General features: G+C 40.1%; 1 protein-coding gene across 1 annotated transcript; it reads left to right on the forward strand.

Moving 5' to 3' along the window:
• Positions 1-372: 372 nt before the first annotated feature.
• Positions 373-15,386, forward strand: LOC136746560 (galactosylgalactosylxylosylprotein 3-beta-glucuronosyltransferase 1). Its single transcript, XM_066699139.1, has 6 exons — positions 373-758; positions 9,326-9,480; positions 10,265-10,803; positions 11,291-11,584; positions 13,409-13,514; positions 13,746-15,386. The coding sequence occupies exons 2-5, from the start codon at positions 9,369-9,371 to the stop codon at positions 13,493-13,495; spliced, it is 1,032 nt and encodes a 343-aa protein (XP_066555236.1). The 5' UTR covers positions 373-758; positions 9,326-9,368; the 3' UTR covers positions 13,496-13,514; positions 13,746-15,386.
• The last annotated feature ends 5,366 nt before the right edge of the window (positions 15,387-20,752 follow it).

A 20,752-nucleotide genomic window follows, 5' to 3' on the forward strand; every position in this document is an offset into this window, starting at 1 on the left:
CAACTAGTAGCTTGGAGTGAGTCCATTTCTGTGATTTAGAGACTAATGGAGGGGGAAAACTCCTTTGAGGTGCTTGCAGTGGGTTTGATAATAACTTTACTAAAAGTAGGTGTTGAAAAGTAATTATCCACAATGTTATTATTATTATTATTATTATTATTATTATTATTATTATTATTATTATTATTATTATTATTATTGCCAGCTAATACAAAGTATGATTTCATTGGAGTGTAAGGAAGGGTTGGCAAGCAGCCAATTGCTATCTTCCCTGCGTTGTTCTCAAATCTAATAGGCTTAGGGGGGGTTGTTCACCCTACAGACGATCTGCAACAGATTCTGCATTTCCCACCGCTGGCATGCCGCACAGGATTCACACCATCTGAGCTCCCTGTCAGTTCAAGAAGCGGCTGTATCCCTGTATGCCGTGTGCATGTGTGCTTGAGCTCATTCGGCTGCAGTCTCGCTGCCCCTTCCCTCGTAGGAGAGACGTTTCTCTAATGGACATGTTGGCTTGCTGAAAGGTGCCAGCTCAAGCTTTCCACAGCTCAGAGGATCTAGACCGCCGTGAGGCTCCTGCATCGCTGACCACTCACTCTAACTTCGTTTTCTTACCTGAAAACAACCAGAACAAAACTTTGCTTTTTATTCTTTTATTTGTGTCGGGTAATCTCTGCAAATGCTTTGGTCCTGCTAAGTTTGAATGTTTTTGAAAAACCACCAAACGCAAAGATGATTCAAGAGAATGCGCACAATAGGTAAGTTTGATATCCATATCTATGATCCGTGTGCACCCTACCTCCCGTTTGGCCATGTGTGTGTAGATGAATTCACATTATTGTTGGATGAATGTGATGTTGTGTGCGTCTGTCTACCCAAAGCACACGATAACTAAATCAACTAATCCAGCTTTTTCATGTTGTAGTCTTTGAATATTTGGGTTGCTCAAGTCTACTGCACTTCTGTGATGGGAACTCCAGGTTTGCGCAAATGTGCTTCTGTAGTTTTGAAAGGCAATGGTTGAACACCTGTTAGAATCCATTTCAGCACTGCTTGCGGACAGGTATTATCACTTTACCAAGCGATGTAATATCCTTGCAATGGGCAGAGCTTTCATTTCAGATGTTTTGAGAGTCTTTATGATTTCTGTTGTTTGATTGTTATATCGTGCATGTTAAAGCTATTTACAAATGTGATTGCATTTTAGTCCTGCTGCACATGCACGGATGCGCGCATGGTGTGCATGTCTGGCTAGCTCTGTATTATCATTGTTGCATTGGCTGTGTCATCATACCTGCACAAAGGGTCTTGGTTGGATGTTCGTGCTGAAGATGTGTTTGGCGATGAAGCACATCCAGTGCATCAATGAAAAACAGACTTGGCTTTGGGAAGGAAAAGGAGGACATAGAGAGAAGCAATATGCGCATCGGTTCCCCAGTCTTTATGGACCGGTGTTGCTTGCAGAATGTTTTTTCTAGGTAATCAATTAATTAATGGCTTAGTGAGGAGCCGGTTACCTTGACTACCTTGAGATATTTATGGATACTGTGCACTTTTATTTCATGAATTAAGCAAAACTTTAAAAGCTATGTAAGCAATGATTGTGTCGTTAAGGTAGTGTGCATTCAAACTTCATTAAGAAGTCCCCACTTTGTGCTCACTTAGTTATTTAGCCCATAGTATGTTTTATTGCTTGTTTAGTTTCAGTTTTACAACGCAAACCCAGCTGTCTGATGGAAGGAAATTTAAGGAAGTCTCCGTTGTGACAACTTTTGTCTAGACCAAAGGCACTTGACACTGTAATATGAAATCAATTGTAATCTCAGAGATTAGAGTTCTGCAGGTCAGGTCTGTTCTTTTGTAGCTGAAGGATTAGGATAACATATTATCATACTGGATTAAAGATCAAAATGCTTATATTTTATGTTGTGTTACTGTTGGTTTTGTAAATTTGTTTCAGTTAATCTATAGCCTACATAGCAGTATTGAGACATTTTGCATGCATTTATAGAATATATAGAATGAATCTGAAATGTGTGTGTGTTCACCTGTATTTGAGAAATTATGTATAATGTAAGTATGTAGCCTATATGTGTATTTTGAGATGCCCTTTTCGGTTATCCAAGGGGATTACTACACTTAATATGGTTTACCCTCTTTTCCTGGGATTATGGCGTCAATTACAAGGTTTTGCTCACTGGAGAAGAACATAAATTAGTTTGTGTTTGTTCTTCTGTTGCCCCAGAAAATAGACTGAATTAATAAATGTTCTATAGAGATTCACAGCCAGGTCACAGAATATTTGTATTGATCTGCACAGCTAGAGCAGTCAAGCTTATCCATAATGGAAATGATTCTCAGTTAATGTAAGGACATCTACACAGATCCTTTATAGAGAAAACATAGTGACCAATGAGAAAATTAATTCTAGAATGATATCCTGTCATGTTATAAAGTTCAAGCTCCTACACCAGCCCTGCTAGGCTCTGTCCAAATGATTGCTCAGTTACTTATTTAATTGAATCTTTAATGGAAATATTTTTGTAATTAGAAAGGTTGATTTGCTATTAGATTTTAAATCATAAGCAATTTCATAGTCCTTGTGAGATGTCAGATGTAGCTTGAAGTCACAGTCTTAAAAATACAGTAATTAAGTAGGTTACTAAAATACTTGTGTGAATTAATAAGGTACTCAAGTGGAGTAAAAATCCACAGCCTCACAGGTGCTCCAGGACCAGGGGTGAAACCCAGGGGTCAGACAATGGTTTGACATTTCGAAGTCTGAAGGTCAAGAGACTGTAGAGAAGATGGCTGTGCTTGCAACTGGCCATTGCAGGGAATTCGATTAATGGGCGTGAGGTGCAGTAATTACACAAAGCCATAAGCAGCCTGAATGTGGTAGCACATAAAAATAAGAATAATAAATTATGATTGTCGGCAACGAATGCATGACATTACTGAAGAGGATTTTATTATTTAATTCACTTATTAAAACAAAAGTAATGTCCTCAAGGCTCTGTTTTAATTTTGCAGTAGAGAAGTGTCTGTGCCTGGGGTTGCACTGATGTCCCACTGTCTGAAAGACAGGGAGAATAAATAATTCAAACCTTCTGTATTTATTTTATGTATGTATGTATGTATGTATGTATGTATGTATGTATGTGTGTATTGACTGTATTTAATTTGATTTGCTTTCCCAGCAATGTTTAAACTCTGCCTGCTTTCTTGAAGACACACTTATGCTCCATTTTCATTTGCACTACATCAAGATCAGAACCAGGACAACACATTTAATTTAGAAATGTGTTTAGAATTCAGATCACTTTAACAGCAAGTGAAGAAAGCATTTCCTTTGTTTCAGCAGAAACAATCTAAGTCTCCTGACCTCTTTTTTAATAAAACGCCATTGTTAGCAACTGCTAGTCAGACAACGTGGCTGTAAATGGAGGGGAGGGTCAGGGGAAACTACACAACATGGAATTGTTCATTTTGCACCCAGTCTTTTGATTCAGATTATCATCTTGTTGCAAGGAATAGTCATGTTTTGCAGAATCGGCAGGATCTAGAAATACAGAGAACAAACTTAAATTGTACGATTCCTGAATAGTTTCTGTAGCTCTGCCTGCAGTAACATTTCATTTATGAGATTTCAGACTGCGCTGAGGATTTTGTAAAGCTATGCCACTCTTTGTTTAGATGTATTATTGCATTGCATTGCCTTTATCTTCTGTTATGTCAAGAGCAGTAACATTGTGGAATCCACGAAATATGAATATGAGGTAAGTGCTGAAAATGACAAGAAATTCCTAACAGTACTTTGGCCTTAAAAGCTGTATTGTAAGTCCTGTAATGCCAACCAAATTTAATATTTTGTTGTTGACTTTCAACCAGTTTCAACTGTATTATACATAAATAGGGAGTGGCTGTGTAGAATCCATATCATCGTAATGTTTTCAGGAAAGACAGATGTCATACAATGCGATGATCCCTATCTTTGATAATTGTCATTCCCCAAAAAGTTGTGTCACTTTACTTCTTTTAATTATTACTTTTTTATTTATTTGTTTTCATGGTTACCTTGAGGGGTGAGGTAATATATATAAAAAAGTGAATATAATGTTCTTTATGTAGCTGACTAAGGCAGTGACTAACGCCACTGTAGAGACATTTCTGTAGGAGACTAGTGGTAAAAAACTGAAAGTTCACAGTTCAAAGCAAGTAACTTTTCTTCACTGTTACATAATCTCCCTTTGCTTTGGACTTCTGTAGAGACATAAATTCAGTCAATGTATATTTCTAACCCTAGTTAATGACTTATTATTATAGTTACAATTACTTTATGTTTCCTTGCATATCCAAAAAGGTAATTTGTCCACAAACTATTGTAAATAAAATACAACATTTTTTGAAGAATCATTTTGTTAACATTTATATTTGGGGTATTTTTTACACTGGGTTTCTTATTGCTCTCATTTTAACATCGACAAGAGAAAGATAGCATTTATATGTAGCAGAGAGCAGTTAAGCAATGTATATTTATTATACATATAAAACATTAAAGACATAAATATTTCCTAAGTACATTTGAATCATTCATATAAAATTATTTCCCTATTTATGTAGTCCCTTAAATCTCTTTTAACTGCATTCCTTTCCTACAAATGCACAAAGAAATACAGTGTAGCTTTATCTCTAAGCCATTAATTATGACTTTGATTTGACTCCCTGTCAATCTGCTTTAGTTTTTTCAGGGCTTCAACATTACCCTTGGTGCAGTGTTTCTTGCTTTATTATTATTATAAGCACTCGGTTAGACTAATTGCAGAACGCATTCTGTTAATGTGCCTGTTATTGCAGTATAGCGATATCCATCATAGAGGGGGGAATAAGTGGCTTAGTAAATTATTATTATATTTAATAATGCATGTTTGTTTTATGACTCTACTTCTTCAAGACCTGTACAATCTCCCTTAAAAAAATGCACAAAAGGTTCCATACATAATATTGCTCCCTGTCATCACACGTGTCAAATAATAAAAATATATATATATATATATATATATATATATTAGCAAATGTATGGGCAGATATTTATATTTATATTGTTATGTAATTCATGTGTAGTTGTGGGCATGAATTGTGGTTTAGTAACCCGAGTTTGCAATTTCAAAGGAATCAGCAAATGTTTTTCACAGGCCTTACACTTTACACATGGTGTTAGGACTTTGTGATTTAGCTCTCCGAAAAGACAGTGAGCCAGAGACTTCTTGGATCTGCAATTGTGAGGTCACTGCAATGCTGTGTTGTGCTCTCTTCATATTTTCCACCCAGATTATTGGAACTATTCATTCTGCAGATTACAACATATTTTCCTATTTTCTTTAGTTATTTTTCCACAGTTTTTTTTTTTCTGTAAGATTACTACATGTGTCTGTCATGTGTTGGCCGGCCAATACATATTATTTGTTTTTTTAAGTGGTTGTTTTTTAGTTGCTCCCTGTTCATTTTTGTGTAACCATTTGTGTCACTGTGTACAAGAACTGCTCTGCAGCTGAAAATCCAGGCTTTAAACTACATATAGTGAAGTAATAAAAAACAATATAGGGCTTCACATTTCAATAGCACATTGTTATTAATTGTTAAGTTGACAGCTCAGTATAAAATAGTTTTAATTATTTTAATTCTCAGTTGCAGTGCTCCTGGGCGGTGTGGGGTCATTCATTAGCTGGCAGTAATTGAATGTTAGACCTTCTCATATACTTATTTTCCAACAAATGTAATTAGCTGTGGCTAAATTAGTAGTTGTTTTATTTCAGTGGAGATGGCTGTCAAAGCACTTTGAAATAAAGAGGGATATGATAGCATCATCAGTGCAATATTGCAATCAGGGGTTAGCACTGAATTACACTGTGGAGTCTACACAAAGCTTTGTTTGTTTGGTTTTTTTTGTTTTGTTTAATTCTTTATGAAATAAAAGCCTGAAAATGAGGTTGCTTGTCTTGAGTTATTTGTATTTATCCATTTTGTAAGTATTATGTGTTACTATGCTTTCATGCAATTATTTTCCATATTCAAATCAATCAATTTATTTTATTTTGTGTTTTTGAAAATATCATAATAAGTACAATTTAGGAATTTGGCATTATTTCATTAAAAAAAGTTGCGGATGATTTGCAGTGGCTAAGAGGTTGAGACGAGTTGTGCAATTAGAACAGCACCCCCGCGCCTATTCATAATGTCAGAATTATCTCAGATGTCTCGATTTAAGATTTTTTTTCCTCCACTCCTCCAAAATTAAATTTGACCTTTGTTGTCACAGATCTCCCATGGCACATTCTTGACAACTCCTTGTTGAATTCTGATATTCAGCTTTTTTAAGGTGGCATTTCAAATGCCCTTACTAAGCAGGCCATATCCGATACTATAAAAGAAATTACATTATATTAATAAAACCAGGCTTTAGGAGAAGAACCCTTATCTGAGCATCGCCAATCGTATCATTATTGCAGATTTCATTTGATCTTATTTGAGGCTTTCGTACTCATATCCAGATGTAACTTTGAAAAGTTTGAGTTGAATTACTTATGCGTTTAGAAATGCAATAAATGATGGGCAAATTCATGCATATGTATAATTTATATTGTTGTAATTTTATCTACATGTAAAATCAATCCGTTGTCACATTTTCTGTTTATTCCAGCTCCTCTCTATTGTTGGTAGTGTTTTCTATTCCATATGGAGGTCTCTGTCACTACAGGCTGGCCTCTTATCAATGCTGGAAAGTAAAAACGCTCTGTAATTAAAAAAACCTTAGTAAAGAGACACAAAAGCTTTACTTCTGAGAGTGCAGCTTTTTTATCATCTGGAGCCGGGGGAGTGGTGTTACTCAGCAATAATATTTAGGTCAAAAGCATAAGAAAGAGGAACACATTTCAACATGTCTTATCAATAAAATAGGCTGATAAGACAAAACCCACAGTGTTGATGGAGGCTTCTGTTTGAGTAATGCCTGGACTGATCTCACTTCTTGTGAATTTTTGCAATTTTCTTAAAAATAAACAAGAGAGTGCAAAATGTATTTCAGAGATTTAAAGTTCCCATAACTATGCTGTCTTGTCAGTTACTAGAATAATTTACAATAACTTTAGATAAACAATTGAGATCAGGTTTTACTGTGGTGACAAGCTTTGAGAATGAAAATCTGCCTGTAGTTGTGTGTGTGTGTGTGTGTGTGTGTTTAACTCAATACTCTCAATCCACCTTCTCTGATGAGGAAACCTCCTCGTTCCCTTTGATTCAGCTCCAGACTCCCGCAGTCTGTGCTCATGGCCCCGGAGCCTGCCCTTTGCTCAGAGCTGCAGGCCCGGGGACCAAGACTCAGTGTGTGCTCCTGGCCGAACAGCCTCCTGGCTCCAGACTTCATGACTAAGCAAACACTCTGTGGCCTTGATAGGAAGTCTCTCTGCGTGTTGCTGGAGGAAAAGACAGAGAACGACAAGCTAAAAGAGTGATAGGAGAAAAAAATGATAAATGATAAATAGATACCTAAATAGGTAGATGGGCAAACAGACATATACATCCGTACATTTGTTTGAAAATATAAACGTATATGTGTTGTATGTTTTCCAGTTCGGCCGCCTATTCTACAACTTTGCTGGATTGTTTTGGGAGCGCTAGACCTACTTCCGAGTAACTTAGGTATCTGCAACCACCGTCAGCCCCACCTGCTGAGAAATTTAGCCTGGCAGAGTCTGCCTCGGCTCTATTTTTAAATGAAGGTCAATGATTTTTTTTTTTTTTTTTTTACCAGCTGTACAACCAGTGGGAAACAGGAATGCTACAGGGCTTTGAAGTACCTAGCCGTTTTTTGTGTTTGTTTGTTTCCGTGTTTATTTATATAATTGTGTTTTGGCTTGTTGTTGGTATGTTTGTTCGTTCAATTTTCAGATGTTCTTTGCTTTATTCCTGTTGAACAAAGAGGTACAACATTTTCTGGTCTAGCTTTTGGTATTAGAGCACAGGAAAACAGGGGAAATTACAAATGAGAGAAGACCGTTGGGCTTACCTGACTCATGCTGGGTATCTTGTGTCTCGGCCATGAATGTGATTGGGTAACTTGTTCCAGACTCCCAAAACTCTTTGTGTAAAGGGTGCCTCCTGTAAATTCTGTAAAGCACTTCCTTTTCGGGTCCACTTGTGTCCTCATTTTCGTGTGTTGGAAGTCAGCTGGGTTGACTCTTCCAGTTCCTCACAGAGTCTCGAACACTTCTACTCTTCTACTTCTACCCTTGTCACCATCTCCGTTCTAGACAGAAGAGATTCTCTGCCTTGGAAAATTAAAATCAAAGGGGACAGAGCTTTATTCTTCCACTGGGGTTGTTTGATTTTCCTCACACATGGACAGTGATAAACAAAATGCATTAATGACCCAAACACCGTCTGCTTTGCATTCCTTCTGAATTTCAATATGGACGAGCAGAAGAAGACAGCTCAGTGTAAACCTTGTGCGGCATGACACAGGACAGAGCTTTCTCCAGACATCATGTCCTCCTTGGCCCTCTGTGTTTACACAGGCTATGAAACTCTACAGTACACTTGTAAACCAGAGATTGATAGAAGGAATTAACTGTAAGAGCTATAATTTGAGGTGGGGAAAAAAATAAAATTAAAAAGGCTGAAGCCAACATATTGCAGACATCCATCAATAGCTGTGTTAACTTCATTACATCCATGTGATGGTTGGGATTATATCTAATAAGCTCAGAGTTATATTGATATAGATATAAATGATGTGCATCTGTCAGTCTAATAATGGCTCTGTGGAAGTTGTCTTCAGAACATCCCGAATATGCTGTGAATGAAAAATATGTATCTAACCTCTTATAGGGATGGACCATTTATACAAGCCCATAGGCTGCAGTGTGTTTGATAGTAGCTTCATATGAAGACAAAAAGGGAGATGTCAGTCTCATTTCATTCTTTTCTTTTTAAAACTGAGTTCTTTCAACAGAGTCAAATGTTTGAAGCCAGTGCCCCTTTGTGAATTATTCTTCAGGAAAATTAATGATGTATCTCCCTTTCATTCACATTCATGTGATTCATTAAACTGGGCAAAATTCGATTGCACTGGTAACAACCAGTTTGTTTTCTAGTGGGTTTTGACTGTGAGACGACGTGGAGGATGAATAGATAAATATCACCCAGTTTCACCATGCAGCCTGTTCCATTCAATCACCGTTTTCTCCACTTCTACTGTTTGGTGCCCTGGGCCAACACTTCCTACTTGCTCCCTGGTGTAACTGCGCTCTTTCCTGCTTAATCACAGGTAGTGTCGAGGAGATGAGACGAGGCCCTGCGCATCCTGCAATATGCCGAGAAGAAGGAACATTCTCACCACGCTGTTCATAGTGCTGCCCTGGACCATCCTGCTCAGCATCTGGCACCAGAACCCGGCCACTCGCTACCTCACGATCCTGCGCAGTAAGCATGTGAAAGGACAGAGAAACCTCGCAGTAGCCAGTAGGGTCAGAGGTGGAAGTCAGACTGAGGGCTGTTGTGTGTCTAACTGTACAGTCTTGTCTGAATGCTCCAGAAATGCCTCTGAGTGTTTGAAATAAAAAGGTCAGCAAAAAAACAAAAAAAATGTATTGGAAATAAATTAGCCGTCACACTGCATATAGCACAAAGGGGCGTCTCAAGCAGAAATCGGCAGTTTCTACTGAGCACCCTGACAGGAAAACCTTTTTTTTTAAAATGAGATTTGTAGTCCCCCTTTGTCATTTTTATCCAGCAAGTTAAAGACATAGCTGTTTGAGGAAACTGGAGTGTTTTGGTAGGTTTTGTGGGCGAATATTTAATCTGCTGATTTTAGGGACAGGAGGTAACTCTTCTCATGCTTAAATCAGATGTGCCCCATGCTTTTCTGTCCTGATGTGCTTCTGTCTCAAGTTCTGCTATGCTAATGCCACCCCAATCCAGCAGACAGGGATTTCAATGCAAGCAGCGCTCAGTGCTTACATTGAAATCCCTTTCTGCTGGATTGGGGTACCAGCCTGTCCCAGAGGCGGCTTCCCAATGGTGCCCATGGTCTGTGCTGGTCTCAGTGGGGTTGACTGTGCACTGAAGGGCTCATTAGAGTCTTTAATCTTACTCTGTAAAGCAAGATGTAATTTTACCAAGCTGCCAACGGAGACAATGATGATGATGATATTTTTATTAATATCATAAATGTTTTTACTCCTGCTCCTCTCCTTCCTCTGTGCAGAAGAGACATATGAGAACCGCAGCGCCAGGAGCCTCCAGCCGCTCGTCAACTCCACCCAGCCCCGAGAGGAGCATGCCCCGTGCGTCCACCAGCAGACAACCATCCCCCCACAGCCGCCGCCGCCCAGATATGTGTACTCCCGCCCACCTGGCTGGTCCCGGCTGCTGCCCACCATCTACATCATAACGCCCACCTACACGAGGCCAGTGCAGAAGGCAGAACTGACCCGGCTGGCCAACACCTTCCTGCACGTCCAGAACCTCTACTGGATCGTGGTGGAGGACTCGCCCCGGAGGACCAACCTGGTGGCCCTGGTGCTGGAGAGGAGCGGTCTGAACTTCACCCACATCCACGTGGAGAGCCCCAAGAGCGTCAGGATCGGCCTGGCCAAGTCATCCACCCACACGCCCCGGGGGACCCTGCAGAGGAACCTGGGGCTGCGCTGGCTGAGGGACAACCTAGTGCTCAACGACTCCCTGCAAGGGGTGGTGTACTTCGCCGACGACGACAACACCTACAGCCTGGAGCTGTTCGAAGAGGTATGCGTCCCACCAGCGACCAGAGGATTTATTAAAGTTATCTAACCGTAAATTGGGAATAGCAGAAGCATCTAGGGGGAGTTAATTTTAGAGCTCACATGGCACCTTGGAGTCCGTAGCCGAGAATATTATTACCAGAGTGACCTGTTTTCATAAGTAGACTGTTCTAGTTCAGCATTGGCCAGGAATGTTTAATAATGTCAGCCCAGTTTGTTAATTGTTTTAAGACAGTGATGTCACACTTTTCAGCAGTTTCTGAAACTCACCAAAAGGAGAGCGACTTCATTGACCTTCAGCAATCATCTTTATCGTTTGCCATGTAAATTGCAGACCATTCGTTGTTTTCGTTCCTTTAAATGATTTAAAAGTCATCAATGCTTGCAATAGAATATACATATGATGCCCCATCCCCCCAGCAGTGACAGGAAGCAGAGTCGAGTGTTGTGCGATGAAAACTGTGACAGTTGCGTTCTGTTTCTGTTTCCAGATGAGGTACACACAGAAGGTGTCTGTCTGGCCTGTGGCTTTCGTGGGGGGGCTGAGATACGAGGCCCCAAAAGTCAGCGGCGGGAAGGTGGTGGGCTGGAAAACCGTGTTCGACCCCAACCGTCCCTTTGCCATCGACATGGCCGGATTCGCCATCAACATCCGATTAGTGCTCATGAGGCCTCAGGCCAACTTCCAGCTGAACGGAGTCAAGGGTGGCTACCAGGAGACCAGTCTGCTGAAGGACCTGGTGACCATGGCCGAACTGGAACCCAAAGCTGCCAACTGCACCAAGGTCAGGCACCACCCCCCCTCCTCACTGAAGATGAATAGGCCTTTGTCCACTAAAGAATTATAGATATTTGGATCTCAAACATCAAAGTGTGGAGATATCTCACACTTTGAATACTGCATTAACTAATAAGCCTTAATGCCAGGCTTAACCCAAGGGAACCTTCGGTGTTTAAGATTAGATTCTACCGCTAATCAAAGTAATAATTAGAGGAGATACGTTGTTAATTCTTGCATTATTTTTAGTTTTCTGAATATCAAGGTTACCTATGGTACAGTTTTTGTAGGATAACGCTTACAAAAATGTAATATTATACACACTTAATCCATCCACCTGCAGACAGTTCACAGCCAATTTTCTACCACAAGATTAAATTAAATATATATATATATATATATATATATATATATATATAATGCTTTTTGTTACATTGTTTCGACTTAAGATGTTTTAAGATACATGAAGTGCTCAAATAGACCGATTTCATTTTGCCTTCACAATTCCAAAGACTCTGCATCATTCTTTAATTCAGACTCTTCCATCGCTTCATCCCTACAGACAGATAATTAACTTAAAGGATACAGTTATTCTGGAACAAAAACGTCAGAATCAAAATGAACTAAAGCTAGCAGTGACACATACCAGTGAACTGTAACAGCTGTTGCATTGTTGGAATTATTATTATTATTATTATTATTATTATTATTATTATTATTATTATTATTATTACAATTATTTCTAAAATGATGTATTCTTTGTTGTTCTATGTTCCACCTCTCATTTGGAATGCAGACAGGGGTCTAGTGCCTTCCAGATCACACTCTGAGCTGTTTAACACCCTAGCTGTGAATGCCTGTTTAATCAGGTATACATTAAACATGAAGCGTTGTTTCGTCGAGGCTGCAGGCCTACACTGACACAGCATTTTCAGGTCTAGTGAGCACCCAGTCCAATGCATATTAATCAAAGTTAAAGTCATCTCTATTGTAATGTACAGTGTGGTGTTACAATACCAAAAAGTAAAGTAATTATACCCAGGAGTTGCATGAAAACTTTGAATCTGGAGGGCATGACTTCATATTGAAAGCTGTATTCTGATATGACGAACATTGACATAAGTGCTTTACACTTACTATTTATTAAGTGTTGCACAGTTCATATTAATTAGAGGTATTTCAGCAACAGCACTGGCAACACAAAGGCTTTTGTGAACAGCAGAAGATCCCGGCGATATAAAGAGTTTAGAGCAGGTTAATTAAAAACCATTTAAGGCCATCTGCTGATCTGAGTTCTCCAATCAAAAACCAACTATATCCCATTTTAAACCTGTTTCAGTGAAGACAGAGGCTCTGGTTTGTGGGTGTGAGACTCAATCTTCCCTGAGAATTCAAGCCAACAACTGACGACATTTGGAGAGAAAAATAAAACAAAAAACATCCTGGCAATGTGAGCCAGATGCACACTTCCCTGTGCTGCCACACTTTCCTACTTTGATTATCTTACTCATCCGAGGTCGGGTCCTTTTTGTATCCTCTGTAGTATCTTCTTTCTTGGCCGTGCTGGAACCCGTGTGCGCTGGTTGACTTTGTCACTCCCTCTCAAGATTTCGGAAGCTAAAATTAGATCCCTACCCTATCGGGTGACAGAGCGGGGGACTGAGAGGCCTGTCCCTGTTTTCTCACCCTCTTGGTATAACATGGTAATCCAACATATCTCTAGGTATGGGGCAAAGCTTGAATACCGTTTTGAAGTCAAGGAGACCAAAAATTAAACACTCGTACATCCTAGCCACAGTAACGTTGCTAACTCTCCTTTGTTTTTGTGCAGGTACTGGTCTGGCACACCAGGACAGAAAAGCCCACGCTGGTGAACGAAGGCAGACAGGGGTTTACAGATGTGAAGGTGGAGGTGTAAAGCATGGAGACGTCAGCCTGTGAGTACCTCTGCTTCACAAAGGAAATAAACACTGTCAAGTTACATATACAGGGTAGAAGATTTGATCTAAACTGTTGGGAGACAAATGTTTGCATTTTTAAAGGGGCAGAAAATATAATTATGTATATATATATTTTTTATATATAAATTTTTTTGTTAAATGATCCGAATGAGGTGACAATCTGGCAATATATTTCTTCCCTGATCACGCTGTCCCGGCTCACCTCAGGTCGTATTTGTGATGGATGCCAGCCGTGGGGATGTGCTCAGTTTTGGGTGCCGCACCAGACACGGAGAGCGCTGCACCTCACCTCTGCCCAGCCGGGGCAGTGCCACAGGAGCAGAGGTCAGAGGTCAGAGCCAGACTTCACTGAGCTGTGCGCTTCCCTGCAGCTGAGAGATTCGCAGCGCCACGCAAGACTGAGCACACCGAACCATGGGGGAGAGGAGGAGGACGAGAACCGTAAGCCAAGCCGAGAAAGCAGCACTTCAGAGCTCGCAGAGAAAAAAGGGAACGGAAACTAAGAACTCTTTATCCGACTGAATGTAAAATCTCAGAGCACGTCAGTACTGTTCAACGGGTTCCCATGCATCTCTGCTTGCTCTGCGTGTTGCCCGTAACAGGAACTAAACACTAAACCCAATCTCTTGTTCTCCTGACAACGTTTTTCCCTCGGTACATTAAAAAAACACACTCACGTTATTTGTAATCTGTTTTGCATCAGCCGTTTTTGCAGCCTGCAATAAATCTTGTTTGAACCTGGGGAACACGTTTGAGGACAAACCTTCCCCGCTCGCCTTGCATTGCCGATACAGCAGGAACGCGGGTGTTTAGGCTGCAGAAGCGATGCCTGAGTCAGCATTTCTCCACCGTGTCGTTCTCTGGAGCCAGATGACATCATCGCATTAATTAGTACCAAATGATAAAGGGGCTACGAAGCTGATTGCTAAGAGGACATGAGACTGCGTTTCTAAAGCTTGGCTTATTAATCTTATCACTATATATGGACCTTATTTAAAAACAATATTTAAAAGACATCAAATAGACAACGCATAGTCACTTGGGCTCTCCAGCATATGGGGGGGGGCTCACAGCAGTTCACTCTGAGTTATTTTTTGTTTGTTTGTTTGTTTTTTAAAAACACAACAAGACCTCTCGTAGTGTCTTCGTGTAAGTTTACATGAGATTTAGTTTTAAAACAGAAGTCTTCCAAATACTTCCAGATGTCACATTTGAGGGGGATGTAAATAATGCCTGTGAGATTTAAAATATTTCCATTTGTCACAGATCCTCTTCCCTCCTGTGTTTGATTAAGCTTTATTGGAGAGCTTTCTCATCACTGAATTGATGTCACAGTTTGTCACAGTTCTCTGTAAAGAGTTCTGCAAAGTTATGTCCAGTGTTCATCTCATTGGAATATAAAAATGTAAAAATCGATACATTCCACATCAGTTTAATTTGATTTGGTTTTCTTGTTTGTGTGTTTATAGTCTCTCAGAGTAACTCATAATCAACAGCAGAGTATCAGACCGAGGATTGTGAGCACAAAGCCCGAACACCACAAACAGCTCCCTATGAACACCACACGATAAAGGCCTGTTAGCAGGAGTTAATAAAGAGACTCCTTAGAAATCCAAGGTCAGGAAAGCACAACGGAAACCGAAAACATGCAAAAAATACAAAAAACAAAAGAAAAACATTGCTCTAAAGAAGCTTTTGTATTTACTTACACAGTTAAAATTAAATTAATCTATATAGGTGTTGTAAATGGACTGAGAAAATACAACTGTGGAGCAAAACTACAAACACATACTATATATATATATACAGTGAGGGAAAAAAGTATTTGATCCCCTGCTGATTTTGTACGTTTGCCCACTGACAAAGAAATGATCAGTCTATAATTTTAATGGTAGGTGTATTTTAACAATGAGAGACAGAATAACAACAACAAAAAACAGAAAAATGCATTTAAAAAAAGTTATACATTGATTTGCATGTTAATGAGGGAAATAAGTATTTGATCCCCTATCAATCAGCAAGATTTCTGGCTCCCAGGTGTCTTTTATACAGGTAACGAGCTGAGATTAGGAGCATCTCTTAAAGGGAGTGCTCCTAATCTCAGCTCGTTACCTGTATAAAAGACACCTGTCCACAGAAGCAATCAATCAATCAGATTCCAAACTCTCCACCATGGCCAAGACGAAAGAGCTGTCCAAGGATGTCAGGGACAAGATTGTAGACCTACACAAGGCTGGAATGGGCTACAAGACCATCGCCAAGCAGCTTGGTGAGAAGGTGACAACAGTTGGTGCGATTATTCGCAAAAGGAAGAAACACAAAATAACTGTCAGTCTCCCTCGGTCTGGGGCTCCATGCAAGATCTCACCTCGTGGAGTTTCAATGATCATGAGAACGGTGAGGAATCAGACCAGAACTACACGGGAGCATCTTGTTAATGATCTCAAGGCAGCTGGGACCTTAGTCACCAAGAAAACAATTGGTAACACACTACGCCGTGAAGGACTGAAATCCTGCAGCGCCCGCAAGGTCCCCCTGCTCAAGAAAGCACATGTACAGGCCCGTCTGAAGTTTGCCAATGAACATCTGAATGATTCAGAGGAGAACTGGGTGAAAGTGTTGTGGTCAGATGAGACCAAAATCAAGCTCTTTGGCATCATCTCAACTCGCCATGTTTGGAGGAGGAGGAATGACCCCAAGAACACCATCCCCACCGTCAAACATTATGCTTTGGGGTGTTTTTCTGCTAAGGGGACAGGACAACTGCACCGCATCAAAGGGACGATGGACAGGGCCATGTACCGTCAAATCTTGGGTGAGAACCTCCTTCCCTCAGCCAGGGCATTGAAAATGGGTCGTGGATGGGTATTCCAGCATGACAATGAGCCAAAACACACAGCCAAGGCAACAAAGGAGTGGCTCAAGAAGAAGCACATTAAGGTCCTGGAGTGGCCTAGCCAGTCTCCAGACCTTAATCCCATAGAAAATCTGTGGAGGGAGCTGAAGGTTCGAGTTGCCAAACGTCAGCCTGGAAACCTTAATGACTTGGAGAGGATCTGCAAAGAGGAGTGGGACAAAATCCCTCCTGAGATGTGTGCAAACCTGGTGGCCAACTACAAGAAACGTCTGACCTCTGTGATTGCCAGCAAGGGTTTTGCCACCAAGTACTAAGTCGAAGGGGTCACATACTTATTTCCCTCATTAACATGCAAATCAATTTATAACTTTTTTGAAATGCGTTTTTCTGGATTTTTTTGTTGTTATTCTGTCTCTCACTGTTAACATACACCTACCATTAAAATTATAGACTGATCATTTCTTTGTCAGTGGGAAACGTACAAAATCAGCAGGGGATCAAATACTTTTTCCCCTCACTGTGTATATATATATATATATATATATATATATAGTTATTTTTTTTATCATTTATTGAAAATGGGCAGTTAAAGCTCTGTATGTATTAATTATGTTTATATTGGTTTTGTGTTATTTGTTGGTGTAGTTTGTTTGTTTTATTTTATTTATTTTTTTTATTTCCACTCATCCTCCAGTTGAATTGATGTGGAGCCTGGGGGGGTCCCATCTGAGCAGAGCAGGCCCTCACAATCTCTTACTCTTATATGGGGGTCTCTCACAGGAGTGAACTGCTATGTTCCCAGCTACAAGCACAGCACACCTTAGTGAAGCTAGATTAACAACCATTCAGTCCATGGTAAAGCAATGCACATGCATGGTATAAGCCTGGACAAATCATGGAAAATTGCAGCATTACCAAGCATACTGAATGTAGTAAATGTTTATAAGACTATGATACTCGTCTCTAAGAGAGTAAATTGCATGATGTTCTGTAGCGAGCTGGAAGCCCATTTCAGTTTTTCATATATAAACAGTAGGTGGCAGCAATAATACAGTTACTCCGTTACCATGTGGTAGAATATAATAGATGTTTTGCAGATGTTATTAGTGCGTATATACACTCACCTAAAGGATTATTAGGAACACCATACTAATACTGTGTTTGACCTCCTTTCGCCTTCAGAACTGCCTTAATTCTACGTGGCATTGATTCAACAAGGTGCTGAAAGCATTCTTTAGAAATGTTGGCCCATATTGATAGGATAGCATCTTGCAGTTGATGGAGATTTGTGGGATGCACATCCAGGGCACGAAGCTCCCGTTCCACCACATCCCAAAGATGCTCTATTGGGTTGAGATCTGGTGACTGTGGGAGCCAGTTTAGTACAGTGAACTCATTGTCATGTTCAAGAAACCAATTTGAAATGATTCGACCTTTGTGACATGGTGCATTATCCTGCTGGAAGTAGCCATCAGAGGATGGGTACATGGTGGTCATAAAGGGATGGACATGGTCAGAAACAATGCTCAGGTAGGTCGTGGCATTTAAACGATGCCCAATTGGCACTAAGGGGCCTAAAGTGTGCCAAGAAAACATCCCCCACACCATTACACCACCACCACCAGCCTGCACAGTGGTAACAAGGCATGATGGATCCATGTTCTCATTCTGTTTACGCCAAATTCTGACTCTACCATCTGAATGTCTCACCAGAAATCGAGACTCATCAGACCAGGCAACATTTTTCCAGTCTTCAACTGTCCAATTTTGGCGAGCTTGTGCAAATTGTAGCCTCTTTTTCCTATTTGTAGTGGAGATGAGTGGTACCCGGTGGGGTCTTCTGCTGTTGTAGCCCATCCGCCTCAAGGTTGTACGTGTTGTGGCTTCACAAATGCTTTGCTGCATACCTCGGTTGTAACGAGTGGTTATTTCAGTCAAAGTTGCTCTTCTATCAGCTTGAATCAGTCGGCCCATTCTCCTCTGACCTCTAGCATCAACAAGGCATTTTCGCCCACAGGACTGCCGCATACTGGATGTTTTTCCCTTTTCACACCATTCTTTGTAAACCCTAGAAATGGTTGTGCGTGAAAATCCCAGTAACTGAGCAGATTGTGAAATACTCAGACCGGCCCGTCTGGCACCAACAACCATGCCACGCTCAAAATTGCTTAAATCACCTTTCTTTCCCATTCAGACATTCAGTTTGGAGTTCAGGAGATTGTCTTGACCAGGACCACACCCCTAAATGCATTGAAGCAACTGCCATGTGATTGGTTGGTTAGATAATTGCATTAATGAGAAATTGAACAGGTGTTCCTAATAATCCTTTAGGTGAGTGTATATATATATATATATATATATATATATATACACACACACACACATATGCACAAGCATATGTCATTTGTATTTTTGAAAATATTTAAACAATTCATTGGGAAAATAAAGTGTCATTCATTGCATTATGATTCATTTAGCTATAATATATACTGTTAATTTATCAGTCTGGTGTGGCTTAATATCTGTCCATTAACCTGATTATAATAATTTCACATAGTTTAAAATGTAAAATATTACCATTACCTTATGTACCACACATATGCAATGGAATTACAGCAACATAGTAACTATCAATCATCATCGACTAACCTTGTTACTGGCAAGCAAAGAAAAATTATAATAAAGGAGCAATCAGGCATCACTTCCCTGCAAAGACAGAAAGGAGATTTTGTGAGACTCCATTATGATTTAAAGCAGGCACCGCATTCCAGGACCTGTCAATAACACACTTAATATTATCATTTAAAAGATGGGAGTGCTAATGCACACGTGTAAGAGGTGATGTTTTTATTTTTATTTATTTAATTTTATCCCTCCTACTTGTGCTGGGGCAGGAGTGGTGAATGCATCTCACACTTTTCCCCTGGACAGTGCACTGCCAAGCTGTCCCATGTCTCCACACGGAGAGCCCACTGCGCACACAGCCGAGCTGCAGCATTATGGGGAGGAGCTGACCACTGATCACAGCGTGGGCTCACAGGTGGCCAATAAAGCACAGGCATCAGTGTTGCATGACAATCCCAGGAAAGCCTAGCCAACTTAAGACCATCCCACACTGGTGGCACTTGGCTAGTTGCACATTTACTCCCACTTTAGAACCAGTGATGTCAGGACTCCTACCAGTTGAGCCACCCGGGAGTCCCGAGAACTTTCATTTTCAGGCCCGGCCCGGGTTTAGTGGGACTGGATGGCACGAGTCAATATACTGTCCCAGAGTAGTGACACCAGATCTACATTTTGCATTTGGGCTGTTGAAGAAACCGAGGGGCATGTTAGGGAACTGTATGTGTGTGCAAAGTGTTGGTGTTGTTGTATTCTTTGAAATGAACTGTTTTAATGATGAAGGAGATTATGCAATATGAAACTTTACAATTCTAGTGTTGCTAGCTGCCAAAAAGATTATTAAAAAAATATGCACACTGGATCTATAATGGGGTTTGCATTTTTGTGCCGTGGTGCATTGTAAATTCAATACTTTCTTTCTCTTCATTTTGTAATGTAACTTCAACATTTTAAACTTGGGGATTTTCAATTTATTTTCAAGGACATTTAAAAACATCAGACCATTTGTAACAATGTTCCCCTTATTCATTTCCTAAGGGTGTATTTTTCTCATCATTGATTTTTTAAAATTAATTTATTTGGTGAAATAAAGGAAATGCTGCTTGAAATTGCACAATCTCATTTCTGTGTATATTGTTATTTATGACATTGTCACTTGTGTAATAAAAGCTAACTTTTCAATTCTGTGACTTGATCACTCATTAGTTTTTTAATACTGAAGCTGATTGTGTCAGTAAGCATGAAACAATGTATTCAATCACTGTATGACTGTATTTATCAGAGTTTGGCAATCCAGTAGTTTGAAACCTAACCTACAGCAGAATGTCTCTCTGGGATCACCTTTAAAGTTATTCTACAGCAGTGAAGTAGTGCTGCCCCCTTGTGGATAGGAGAGAGCCTTGCAGAACAGAAAATGTAGTTCGTTTTGCTATTGAACAATGTCACTTGATGCAGGTGATTTACAACCTTGCTGGAAATTTCTATTACTGATCAAATTAAAAAACAAACATACTTGTAATTCCCTGCCATACAGTCAAGGAATCGTGATACACTCAGTAGGATCGATTCACTTTTATTCTTATTCTCTTATTGCCAGGTAACACAAACATGCACAGCTTGATCCTGCTGTAGCATCGAACTCCATTACAGAGATGTATCCTTCATGAGGGAGACTTCCACTGATTAAAAAACTTAAAATCCAGTTTGTTTCATTCAATTTACTCATCCTTGGAGC

This window comes from Amia ocellicauda, chromosome 3 (assembly GCF_036373705.1).
Source record: "Amia ocellicauda isolate fAmiCal2 chromosome 3, fAmiCal2.hap1, whole genome shotgun sequence".
NCBI lineage: Eukaryota > Metazoa > Chordata > Actinopteri > Amiiformes > Amiidae > Amia > Amia ocellicauda.